This window comes from Manis javanica, chromosome 14 (assembly GCF_040802235.1).
Source record: "Manis javanica isolate MJ-LG chromosome 14, MJ_LKY, whole genome shotgun sequence".
In the NCBI taxonomy this organism is placed as follows: domain Eukaryota; kingdom Metazoa; phylum Chordata; class Mammalia; order Pholidota; family Manidae; genus Manis; species Manis javanica.
The window spans coordinates 50,108,554-50,121,716 of NC_133169.1; the positions used below are offsets into that span (position 1 = coordinate 50,108,554).

At 43.7% G+C, this 13,163-nt stretch overlaps 2 protein-coding genes across 2 annotated transcripts in view; both read right to left on the reverse strand.

The window, feature by feature from the left end:
- The window catches only part of MAML1 (mastermind like transcriptional coactivator 1), a 56,698-nt gene extending 55,477 nt beyond the window's left edge, over positions 1-1,221 (reverse strand). The window contains exon 1 of the mRNA XM_037002010.2: positions 568-1,221. Within this exon, the coding sequence (XP_036857905.2) occupies positions 568-915 (348 nt within the window). The 5' untranslated portion in view covers positions 916-1,221. The remainder of the gene's footprint in view (positions 1-567) is intronic.
- Positions 1,222-2,770: 1,549 nt separating this feature from the next.
- Positions 2,771-13,163, reverse strand: part of CANX (calnexin) — a 28,348-nt gene continuing 17,955 nt past the window's right edge. Inside the window, exons 8-15 of the mRNA XM_017666951.3 lie at positions 12,961-13,150; positions 10,603-10,716; positions 10,147-10,303; positions 8,825-9,040; positions 8,046-8,165; positions 7,078-7,204; positions 6,863-6,939; positions 2,771-5,082 (exon numbers count right to left, since the gene is read on the reverse strand). Coding sequence (XP_017522440.1) covers positions 5,029-5,082; positions 6,863-6,939; positions 7,078-7,204; positions 8,046-8,165; positions 8,825-9,040; positions 10,147-10,303; positions 10,603-10,716; positions 12,961-13,150 — 1,055 coding nt within the window. The 3' untranslated portion in view covers positions 2,771-5,028. The remainder of the gene's footprint in view (positions 5,083-6,862; positions 6,940-7,077; positions 7,205-8,045; positions 8,166-8,824; positions 9,041-10,146; positions 10,304-10,602; positions 10,717-12,960; positions 13,151-13,163) is intronic.

Below are 13,163 nucleotides of genomic sequence, written 5' to 3' on the forward strand. Positions count from 1 at the left end.
CTTATGAATTAAAACTGGAATTCTCAACAACATAGCTGGAAATACAAGTTCACAACTTTCAGGGCTGCCTAAATGAGAAATACTCCGCCTTTACTAGGGTTTCCTAAGATTTGGGGATTTTTCCATTCACAACAGTTTGATTTGGTCAACTGAAGACCGACTTATTTCCATATGTAAGCCTTGACCTTGCAAAGAGGAAGGACCCAAAAAACGTAGGCAGAATAAATGAAGCCACCATCACAGGCAACTCTAATGCCAGTCTCTTCCCCCACCCCCACCCCAAAAGCTTTCTAGATTCTGGAATCAAGTCTGGAAGAGAAACCTTTCGGCTACCGTTCCCCAGCCTTCCGAGCCGGGGACTTAACGTGAGGTCCTCACGGTCACGTTTTCCCAAAAGTAACGCCACAGTGCCATTTCCCGCAGATGACAACTGCTCAGTCCTGCTATGTCACAGCCTTCCCCGAGCCAGATCCGAGGAGCCGCGGGCCCCGGGAAGTCTCAAAGCGGTCGGGGCGGCGTCGGGGGCAGCGTCTCCGGGAAAGGGGCTGCTCCTTGCGCACTACTCACCGCGACCGGGCGGCCGTGCTCCGGGCCCTCGGCAGCGTCGAGGCGCGGGGCGGAGGCGGGCGCGCCGGGCGCCGGGGCGGAGGCGGGCGCCGGGGCCGCGGCCGGGGCCGGAGCGGGTGGCTGCCGGTGTTTGCCGGCGCGCTTGGCCTTGGCCTGGATGCAGCGCTGGTGGAGGGCGAAGGTGTGCTGGCGCTCGAGCTCCAGGCGCTCGGGCGATACGGCCTCGTAACGGGCCTCGCAGGTGCTGTGGTGGCGCCGGCACAGCTCGATGCGCCTGCGGAGGCGCTCCATGACCGCGCTGTGGCGCGGCAGCGCGAACTCCGCCATGGGGCAGTTGGGCAGCACCATGGGCCGCGGGCTGCACGGGCCGGGCCCGGGGCGGGCCTCTCGGGGTCGGCTGGCACTGCGGGCTCTGCTCCCCGCCGGCGGTTCGGCAGCCTCACGGCTGCGCCATGGCCCCGCAGGCTGCGGAGCGGGCTCACGCGCGGCGGCGGGTCTTCCTGCGGCCCCGCTCAGCCCGGCCGGAGCCGGCCCTCGCTGCCCACCTCAGGCTTCGGCCTCTCCCCGCCGCTCCGGCCCCATTGTTTTCCGCGCCACCGCCGCCGCCATCTTAAAATTGTTTTCAGGGCTCTCGGAAGAGGGCGGGACCCCGACAGGCGACCGCGGCGTCCTGGCTGATGGACAGGGACTGCGGCCAATCAGAGGGGAAGAGCGGGCCGCCCCAAGGGCGGGGGCGAGCTCGCAGGAGGTGCGCTGGGGACTCCAGAGTGGAGTTTAAAAGGAACTCGGAATGTGGGGCGGGGAGAAGCTCCGGGCCGGCGGTAGGCTCTGGCCCCGAGCCCAGGGTGACGGACAGGAGCCGGTCCCAAACACCGCCCCGGGGGGCAGGCCCTTCCGGGTCCGTCGGGGAAAGCGGGGTGGTTGGCGCGGGATAACTGGCCAGACCCAGACGGCTCTCGGCACCCCAGCGCTTCACGATTCTTTTCGGCAGCCTTTTTGAGTTTGGCTCTGCTGAGCTCACGAGAGGGCTCGCTGTTCCAGCCTCAGCTGTTCTTCCTCTGCTTTTATACCCAGGCTCCTAATTGGTCAGGATTGTCCACGCCTGAGCTAGGTTTCTTCCTGCACAATCTGAATCATGGGACTGTCGAGTTTCATTTACATAAAACTTTGAACATGTTTCTAAAGTTCAGAGTTACTCGCCACTTAAAAAAAACAACAAAGAATGCATCTCGATGTGAGGAAAAGGTTGTGGAAAACCTAGCTCTCATTAGCGGTCAAAAACAGGGAGCCTGGCCTGCTTTACCTTTAAAAGTTGGTCTGTCAGGTAAAAACTGAGCCACTCAAAAGCTAACCAGATAATTATGCTTTAGAATCTTAACTAGTAGGCAAAGGGGGTGAGAGACTTGGGGGAAAAACAGGAGCAATGATAGTACTGGAGCTAGATTGTGTTGGGCAAAGAGCTACAAGAACAGGTAGCCACTCCCTAATAGCTAAGAAGTTAAACAGGACAGACCAGGAGGCTGGACATTAGAGAGGCACCAGCAACAGCTCAAACATTTGTTACAGTAACTTGTTTTAATTATGAACTTATTCAAACAGTATTTGTTTTTACACAAATTAAGTAAAAAAAAAAAAAAGTTACAAAACCATGGCAAGTGCCTGGGGCTCACAAATGCAGTAACATGGCCTTGGCTTTTTACTGGTCTTCAAACAAAAAAATTTTACACCAGAATTAAATAACACATTTCTTTTCTAATGGGAAAAAGAACAGTAACTTGGGAGCACTACATTTTGTGTACTTCTCTACAGTAAACAATCCAAAAGCCAATTACCACTTAAGTTTTGCTTTAACTTTGAAAAGCATCCCTGAAAAAAGAGAGTATGTACAGTGGAGTGTGATTTGAACAAAGATTTATTTTCTATAAGTTCAATAGCTAAATCTTAAAATAAAATTTTTTATTATCTGCAAATTATCCCTCCCTCTCTGAGCTGTTATCCTTATTATAAAATGGAAACTGACCCCCAATCTAGCTGGAAAAGGAGGCAAAACCTGGATTGAGTGGATCATATCCATGTAATAAGATGAAGTATTCCATTGTCCTTGAATAGTTTCTGCATACAAGCAAACTCATATAGTGGTCAATGAAAGGAAGATCAACCCACTACTGAAATAGTAAAACATGAAGAAGTTCAGTCAAAAGCAGAAGCTTAACACGGTTTAATGTAATACCATTTAGTAACACGGCAATTTGGGAAGAGAGAATAATTATTTTGTGGATGAGAAACTGAGGAAACATCTGATGGGAGTGGGCATTTCACAATAAAGGGACAGATAACCAGCATGCATAATGGTAACATAAGTTTCCTTTTAAAGAGTTGAAAACTACTGCTGGTCATTAACATGTCAAGACAAATCAATCAGGAAGCTTGTGAAAACAGACCAAGAAAATACTTTTTTGTTTTGTTTTGGACAGACTTTGTTAAATAACCCTGGAAACGTTAATGAACATTCTGATTTACACTTTCATTCTACAACATAGCTGGAAGAAACTGTGAGGCATGAAATATGACATGAGTGGAGAAGAAAGAAGACAGCTTTCCAGAAATGCAATGATCCCACACATTTGCTTCAAGGAGAAACCTGCAGACATATTTTCAGATCTTGCTAAGTAACTGTTTATTTGCACTCAATACATTTGGGAAAGTCTGCTACATAGCTAAGGTCACTGTGACCACAGAACAACAGATGAAAAGAATAAAGCACTGAACAGCAAGAAAAATGCACCCCACCCTCCTAAGAATTTAAGTGAACCAGTAAAAAAATGAAGATAAGCAGATACAGCCTTCATCTTTTATGAATATACATACCTCCCATTATCTCCCCAATATAAACACTCTGGAGTGTTTATATATTCAGTGCAAGGAACAGTATCATCGGTACATTTCAAACACATCTGAAGAAAGAATAAAAGCTGAAACAACACCTAGTCCGAATACATTTCAGTGTGGTGTAATAATGGTATTATTACACTATAGTGACTGGGGAGAGGCTCTGATAGCACCCATCTGCATTCCACATGGGGGGAAAAAAAACCCTAAGATTACTTTTTGAAAAATTCTACAAGCCATATACCAAAAAAAAAAAAAAATCAACAGGACTGATTTATCATGTAATTTAAGATGTAACTTACATGAACTGCAAATGAAGATGTAAGAGGTTTAGCAGCTATAAAAATCAGGTAATTCATGCTGTATGTCACTCCTCCCATAAATACTTTTAGTCTGTGCTCAATTACAGTCAATTCTGAATTGGCTAGCCTCTGGATTAGACTTCTCAAGTCTTAACAGAGGAAAAGAAATGGATAAAAATTAAAGAGCATTCTATCCTGTACTTTGACCCTGGAGAGGTGTGGGTCTGCATAAAAAAGGAAGACAAATACAGGTAATCACAATAAAGCTTAACACTACGCAGAGCTTATAATCATTTTCAGCAACGGACTGCAAGCTGCACTGTGAAGAAAATGCATAGCAGAGGAGAAAGCTGGGAATTTGGGAAACAGGGAGGGAAAACAGTGTCAACACAGTGGAAGAAGTGATGAGCACATCTGCATTAATTTGGGGCTCACACGCCCTGGCAGCATCTTTAAAAGGCCACCTGCTCAAGAAGGCTGGCACCCAGACACCCCGCTGCAGGAAGTATGAATGCTCAAGTGCCACCTTATGCCACCTCCTCCAAGAACTACAAAGTTGTCTGGGAACCGAGCTGCTCCAAGGGCAGTGAACACACATACTTTACAGTCTGACCAACATCAAGGAACAGGTGTTTTTTTTTGTTGTTACGTCTATTTTTAATATAACTTAAACAGAACCTTTATATAAATTTGGGCTTCCATCCAATCCACCTCAATTTCCCTAGGAAGAATTGAGTAATGGAAGCAAGCAAAACAAGATTATAACCACAAATGACTGCACTTTAAACATGATCACCAATTTTAAGGGACAGAGACACCTGAATGTTTTGTAATACCAAACTTATAAAACAAAATTAGTTGCAAAACTGCAATTCATCCCTCTAGCATTTCTGGAAGTTGATGTTATTTCTGCATGGTCAGATTAATATATTAAATTAAGTCAAGATTTTAAAGACTGAAAGTTTTATCGCTCTATTTTAAAAAACAAAGATGTTAAAAAAAAAAAGAAGTTAGTTGCTTCATGTTACATTTCACAACTATTAATGTTAAATGCTGTCTTTCTACAGAAACAGGGCCCTTTATGTCACAATTGCAATTATTTACTGCTAGGTGTTGAGAAGTACATGGGCTAGTATTCAACTGGAACCTGTTGATGGCGACATTTGGAGGTTTTCTGAGTTTCAACCTGTGTGCCAGGTCCGCTCCTAGGACCACACTTGCAAGGGAAGGGGAGGGAGAGGAAATCACAGATCAAGTTCTTAAGATTGTTTCACTCTCTTCGTGGCTTTCTATTTCTCGGTGATCTGTTCAAAACTTCATCCTCCTGTTAAAAAGCAAAATATTCACTATAATTAGCATACTGAAAAAGTAGAAGTTCATCAAGTTTTCAAGATCAGCCAGGCTGAGAGTAACCTACCTGAGGAATAAACAAGAAAAATAATCAGAAGAAAATGTACCATTACAAAGACTATCTCTGAGGTGGTGGGACCATGTGCACTCTAATTTAGTTGTTTTCTATAAACATGCACTTTTCTCAATATGATCCATAATCCTCTTCTTAAAAAAAGACAAGGCACCATGCCTTAACATGCATTTTTCTTGCTTACTCATGAATAATCTACTGGCCTGTGCACACATGGGCCCCTTTTGAGGCTGAGAAGGGTAGATTTCATGGGGACTGAAGACAATTCCAGAAGAGCCCCGTATTAACACTCAAGCCTACAAGCCCCAGCGCTCTTCCTGTGCCACCTAGCAACTTCCCACCATGTGAGGGAGTCTGAAGAATATAAAGAAGTATGTGACACTGGTCCTACCTGTAAGAACTTTACATTCTAGTTGAGAGAATATATCCATGGGAAATAAAAACAGCATTGGCCTTTACTAATAGGAGGCCAGAGTTGTGGTAGCTGGCAATGGAAATGGGTAGAGTTTTCCAGGAAGGAACAGACTGAAACAGAAGTGCTTGGAAGATGGACTGTGGTAAGGAAGGTGTGGACTATTCTCTTTCCCTCACACCTCATATCCAATTCACCAGAAAACCCATATCCAGAAGCCCAATGAATACCCCCACCCTTCTCTCCTAGCACCCCACTCAGAGACTCCATGTTTTGCCTGGATAATTAAAGCAGCCTTCTAACTAGTCTTCCTGATTTTCCCTGGTCTATAGAAAACATGACAGAGTAATCAGACCCTATCATTCTGTGCCCTAAAGCCTACACTAGCTGCCCATTTCATGAAGAGGAAAAGCCAAGGCCTCAAGGGCTAAGGAGGCCCCATCTATGCTGGAACCCTCCGACCCTCCTTTGTCTGCCCCTCACTGGCCTGGCCACACTGGCTCCTTGCACTGCCACTGCAGGGCTTTGTGCTGGTTTGTTCTCAAGTCAGAAATGCTCTTCCACCAACCTCTCCATGGCTAAGTCACTTACCTCCTGGAATCCTGCTCAAACATCACCTCTCTGAGGGGGCCCACCATCTTTAACATGGCAACCCATCCCACCCCAAGCACATTTCATACCCCTTCCCGCCCGCTTACTTTTCAAGGCTGTTGCTTTCTAACCTGCCATTCGTTTACTGCTTCATAATATCTACTGCTTACTGGCCATTTCCTCCCACTAGAATTTAAGATCCTCAGAGGCAAGGTGTCTTTGCCTGTCTTGGTCACTATTAATGGTGGCACACAATGGTCACTCCCCGAATTATCTGTTAGATGAATGGATGGATGGATCCATGACCATCAGGGACAAAGTTCTTAGAATGCAGTGATTTGTACAGGATATACTCTGCAAGGGAGCAGTCAGCACAGGGGTGTGAGCAGACGGCAGTGTTCAACTATGGCCTTAAGTTGCCACCTTAGAAAGCATTTTATTCATTCTTCCCCATGACCTTCTGCTTATTCCAGAAAACACTCAGCCCAGAAAAAAGCTTCTGATATTCAGATATACTTTGAAATCATCAAATAAAATGTGGACCTGCATTACTAATTCCACTTTTATAAACAGAATTTTTACTACAGCCACTGAAAATTAGCCTATGAAAATACTCCTTCTTGAATGTACCCTCAGCTTAGCTGCATGATATACAGAATGTGCTCCCTTTCCTATTACCTCTGCTTTAGGTTTTCTGTCTTCCTCCTCTTGACTGACAGTGCCATCTTCTTCAGCATCACTTTTCTGCTTCTCTTCTGAGACAGGAGTCAAAGTAGAACAGATGAGCAAAACCTTACACTTGTTGGAAGTTAAGACAATTAGCATCAGAACACACCCCAGAGGCTGAAACCTCTCAGGCCTTGGCTAACGACAGTATTTTGGGGTCTACTTACCAGGCTTCTCTTCACCTTCCTCCTCCTCGTCTCCCTTGTCCTTTTCCTCTTCCTTCTCTTCTTCTTCCTCCTTCACATCTGGCTGGGGGGCATCAGTCTTCTTGTACTCCACAGGACTGGGCTGTTTCTGCAACATTTCCCCAAGTGAAACAATTTTGTCCAGGTTTTATGCATCACTTTGTCACATAGTTACTGAATGCCTATGAGCAACGTTCGTATCAGGCATATACTGGGGTAGGTACACAACATGAGTAAGATGTAATTCCTGCCCTCCAAGCTTCTTCTCTGGTGAGCATGTTATGACTCAAGGTTGAAGAAGAGTTAAGAGCAGAGGGGTCAGGCAGGAACAGGACAGACTAAACAGTCAAGGTGCCTGAGGCAGGCAGAATCGTGGTGGGGGCATAAGGCTGATCAGGGGATCAGGTTACAAAATCTTGAATGCAAAGTGAAATGTAATGCCCATAGAGAAAAGTAGAGAGCCTAAACAAATGTTCTGGTTTTTTGTTTGTTTGTTTGTTTTTGATGGCACTATAACAAAGGCTAACAACAGAAACTTAAAATGAGGTTGTTACTCCCACACACACACTTTTGGTGGGGAGAACTGGGATGCTGAGAGAGGAACGGACAATGAGAAATCAAAAACTGAATTATAAAAAGTATATGAATAGAAACAGTTATACCAGAAGAAAAAGCTGGTTTGTGCCCAGATGGCTGGTTTTATATCTGAGTCCCAATGCCCCCAAATATTAAGGTGAGTAACACAACAGGCTTTATTACTAGAAATGGAGGGGCTATAAATCCTTCTGTCCGGGCACTACAAAAGGCCACTGAGAGCAGCAAATAAGGTTTCAGAGGCTGATACCAAACACCGTCCCATCATTACTGAGCTGCTACAAAGAAAACCTCAGGTGATACATCCTAGTTATTTTAACATCATCAGAGTTCTTCCACCAAACAAAAAGACATACCTTTCCAGAACAGCAGAAGAGAATGACAAGAAACACAGGCAGAGCTACAGTCAAAATGTAGACCACCCAGAGCCACGGGCGCTCCTCGGCTGCTTCAATCATCTGGCCCACCACACCTGGCTGAAAACAAGGGGAGATGGACTGCCCATTCTGGCGACTGACACCGAATATTGGCTGTACTGCCCACAGCTCAGGTAGGCATGGCCCCGCTGGGGTCCTCCTTTTTTAAAGGGTGAAAGCTGACATGTATGCATTGGAAAAAGGAAGTGAAAGAAAAGCCTCAATTTTCCCGCTCTCCTCATCTCCAAGGTGATTTCCCGTCATACATGTGAAAGGGGGCCTCTTAATCACCTGCCAAAGGCACCCTTAACCTCAGGGCCAGTAAATAAGGAATTTCTTGTCTCTGGCTCTCTGTTTCACAGCTCAGCCATATGACCAACTGTGTGAAAATTCCATATACTGGCTAAGCCAAGATTCAACATGTAAGAGTATAATAAAATATACCCTAAATTGGAAATTTTGTTAAATATACTTTTAACACAGTAATTTAAAAAATACCTGACACATAACACAAATACAGTATCTAAAGCCTTGACATTAGACTCGTGAAATCCTGCCCAAAAAGAGCAGCATGTTTGTCTTTGGCAGGCAAATAGTCACTTTTTATGCAAACATTCCCAAGTAAGGGAAAACAAATTCTAGAAGATGGCTTATCACAACAGCAGCAGTTAGTTACTTGCAATAAGACATAAATGCACAAGGAACAAGAAAGTACCAACCTCAGCAGCTCCGTCAGCAGCTTTCTTCAGACCCCATCCATCATTGGCCCAATCATCAACTACTCTTCGATCGCCACAAATGATAAAGTTGTCAAAAAAAATGTCCGAGGTCATGGACCACAGTTCCAAACCAATAGCACTAAAAGGAGTCATTCTGAAAGGTTCTAGATCTTCAAAGAAATCTGGATTTGGTATTTTCTGGGGTTTCCAGATTCCCTGAAGAAAAATGTTTTAAAAATTCATTTCAGACAATGTTCAACACAAATTTAAGATGAATCTGAATGAGAATTAAAATGAAATCTGCATGATCAAGGAAGAGTAAGTGCTGACTTTGGGGAACTTAACTGAATAACAGGAAGAAAACAATAAATACTATTGGTGCCTGTAAGTAAGGTCTGGACTCCAACCAGTTTAAATTTCTCCGATCGTCCATGATATTGATCCAAACCAGTAGCCTCCACTCTTTATCAACTGCCACTGGGAGTGGGAGCAGACGTTAGTACAGACTACCTTCAGCAATAATTCACAATGTAGAAGATGATCCACCAGCAATTTCACTTCTAGATAACTACCTACAGCAATGGTTACCACACACACCCAGACCTGTCCAAGGACGATTACTGGAGCCAGGACGCTAAAGGCAAAAATGACAATCCAGCTAAATGGCCTTCAACAAAATAGCTAAAGGGCAGTTCTTAATTTATCTTATTCTTTGAACAATTCAAAGTACATTTTAAAACAGAAAAGTATGCATACCGTGTATGCACAGAGACCTATGCCTCACACTTCAAAGTGTGACAAAGGAGAAATTAATGATTACTAACAACTTGACTAGGACAGAAGCAGCAGGAGAGACCAGGGTCTGAGTGGTTACATGACTGCGGTAAGCTGGATGCATTTATAACGTCACTACCTGCATTATCATCATCTCCTTTGCACTTCAGTCTCTTTACAGTCGAAGATCTTACAGTCAAGCAACATGCCACCTATAGTTGGGAGCCAATTCTTGTGACAATGCTCTGCACTGCGCCATGGCACCACTGGCCAGTTTGGACCCTGTGGCCACAGCACCCCTGCTACACCATAGCAGGGCACCCAAACCACAAGTTTTCCACTTTTTTTTCTTTGCAATTTTAGAAGCTCTTCTTTCCAGTTTCTAGGTTTATCTTTTCAACACTTAACATATAAGCTCTCTTCCAATTCTGAAATTCATTTTGTTTTCAATTCCACGGTTTGAATATTGTGGTAGCTTCACTACGAACAAAACTTCATTCTGAACACTGACAGATCAATGTAGCAACTCAACCTTCAGAGGCACAAACCTGGTAGGTAGGATTGTCAATCATGGGAGGCTTCCATTTGCCCTTATAATTAGGGTTTTCAATCATAGGTCGCTGCCAGACACCACACCCAGGGGCCGACTCACACTTCGGGTTGGCAATCTGAGGCGCCTCCCATTCTCCATCCATATCTTCATCCCTGTGGGGATGTAAACAAATTGCAAATGGGGTTTGTGCTGCAGGACTATGAACAGCCACCCAGGGGCTCCCCTGAAATCTAGCACAAATGCTTTCACAGTGTCATACACAGAGTATCATCCTTTCTCTGCATTTCCAGTGACAAGGGTTTTTCATGAAAGGTTCATTAAAAAAAGACACAAAAATGTAATCAAAGTTATTGAGCTCTACACTTAAGTTTGGGCACTTGGCTGTATTTAAGTATTAACTATTAATTCAATTAAAAAGTAGGTAATTAAAAAAGTTAACTAAAGCTCTTACCAATCCTCTGGCTTCTCTGCATCTGGATCAGGTACATATTCAGGTTCATCATCTAACCAGCCTTCAGGCTTTGTGGCTTCTTCATCTGGAATCTTAGCAGGAGCATCTTCATCCCTTAAACACAAACAAAAAAGCTAGTTATGACAGCCCTGGCCAGAGAATGGCAACATAGTCTCACCCTGTGAACCTGAAAAAGGGTAATCTAAAAATATTTAAGGTCTTACTTCATCTCAAAAATTAAAATAATTCCTTATAAAAAATATTTCTTATAATCTGATAAAGGCCTAGTATCCAGAATATATAAAGAACTCTTACAACTCAATAATAAAAAGACAACCTAATTTAAAAACTGGCAATTGACTTACACAATTGAATTGACATATACGAATGGCCAGTAAGCATATGACAAGATGTTCAACATCATTAGCCATCAGGGAAATGCAAATCAAAACCACAGTAAGATATCACTTTATACCCACTAGGATGGCTGTAATAAAGATGACTGATAAAAGCAAGCACTGGCCAAGATGTGGAGAAATTAAAACCTTCATACACTGATAGGAAGGTAAAATGGAGCAGCCACTTTGGGAAAGTTTGGCAGTTCCTCAAAAAATTAAACAGTTATCATATGACCTAGCAATTCCACACCTAGAGTACATGAGAACAGGAAAACGTATATCCACCCAAAAACCTGAATATGACTGTTCACAACAGTATTATCCATAACCACAAGCAAAAAAAGGGAAACAACTTATCAATCAACTAAGGAATAGATTAATAAAATGTGGTAATATCCACACAATGGAATACGGTCATAAAAAGGAACAAAGTACTGATAGACGGCAGCAAGGATGGACCTTGAAAACATTCTGCTAGCTGAAAGATGCCAGACACAAAAGGCCACACATTATTTTATTTTGTGTCCAGAATGGGCAAATCCAGAGACACAAATAAATTGGTGGTTGCCTGGGGCTGGTGGAAAGGAGAAAGAGGAAGTCGTTGCTTAATGGGTATAAACGCTCTAGAATCAGACCTAGGTGACGGTTGTACAACACTGTGACCTCGTTAAACCGCTGGATTGTGTGCTTTAAAAGGGCAGATTTTAGTATGTGAATTATAAATCCTAAAATAAGAGTTCATCAAGAAGTGCCTAATTTTGAAGTTTGCAGTTATTGTAAGATACTGTCACTTTAGTTGATAAGCAAATACATCTATCCTTGGTTAGGATTATGCTTATTTTTTAAATATGCTAGTTTCAAATTAAGTAAAACAGGTATAACATTCAGCCAACCCTTTTAAGTTGAATACTCACACCCAACCCTCAAAACAAAATGGTTAGTTGGGGAATACAATACTGAACTAGGCTAAGTCCAAATGTAATGTCCACCAAATATACAAACAAGCTTGGCATTGACACTAGCACAACACAGAAGTTCAGGTACACATGCCCCATGTGAAGGGAGGAAAAACACCAACTAGAATTTAACCGCTAAAGCCTAAGAGGATTCTTTAACAAATGGAAGATCGGCTTTACTCTTTCTTTGTTTGCTTGCTGACCTTTCTGAAAGCCACTGTACTGGAGGTTCAAACATGGCTACACACAAGAGTACAACCAAGCCTGTTCTCAGTTCTCATCGCTCTCCAGTGCGTCCTCTACATCAAGGGTTGTATATACTCAAATCTCCCTCACGCACAAGCTCACTTCTGCTCCTCCACTTTTGCACATGATGTCCCTCTTCAGCTAGGAATCCACTTCCCATCTTTGTCACTGGGTTACATTCACCTGTCAATCTGACTTGCCCTGATCCAAGAACCCACCCCTGGATTAGGCGTACCTGGTGCTCAGGTAACCAAGTGACACCTACTCTTAGATCACTCCCCATGTGCACCAACTTCACCTGCCTGTCTCACAGCGGGAACTAGGAGCAGTGTGGGCAGCTGGTGTCCTAGGCTTTGTAGTTCACTACCCAGCACAGAGCAGAGATCTTGAGTATTGTTGGTTTATATAGGGAAAAGGTTATTTTTTTTAAATAAAACTTAAAATTTCAGGACTCCAGTTTAAATTCATAGATGCATTGGAGAGGCCAAGCCAAGACCTGAGGTTCTGTCACAAATCCCTCATGTCGCCAGAGGTAAACTCTATTAGCCATTTCATCATTCAGTGGCTTGTAAAATGGCATGAGCCAATCCAGATGGCCCTATCAGACCTTTTCAGCTATTGCAGTCTATATTTTTCTGACCAGTTAGACTACATCATAGATTACTGAAATCATCAGACCTCAACCAACGTTCAGTTGTTCAAGTCACGTGGAATATACAATGCACTGCTGCACCTAAAGACAGGAGCCCACGACTCACCAATCATCTGGTTTGACAGCGTCCGGATCTGGTATTTTTGGTCTTTCATCCCAATCCTCAGGCTTCTGGTCTTCTGGGTCCTCAATTTCACGAGAAGGATTTACAGGGGGAGTCATGTCATTTAGCAGATTTCCACTGTTCACAACAGACTGGTCCACTAATATTTCAAAACTATTATCTGGATTCAAGACTGAAAAAAAGGA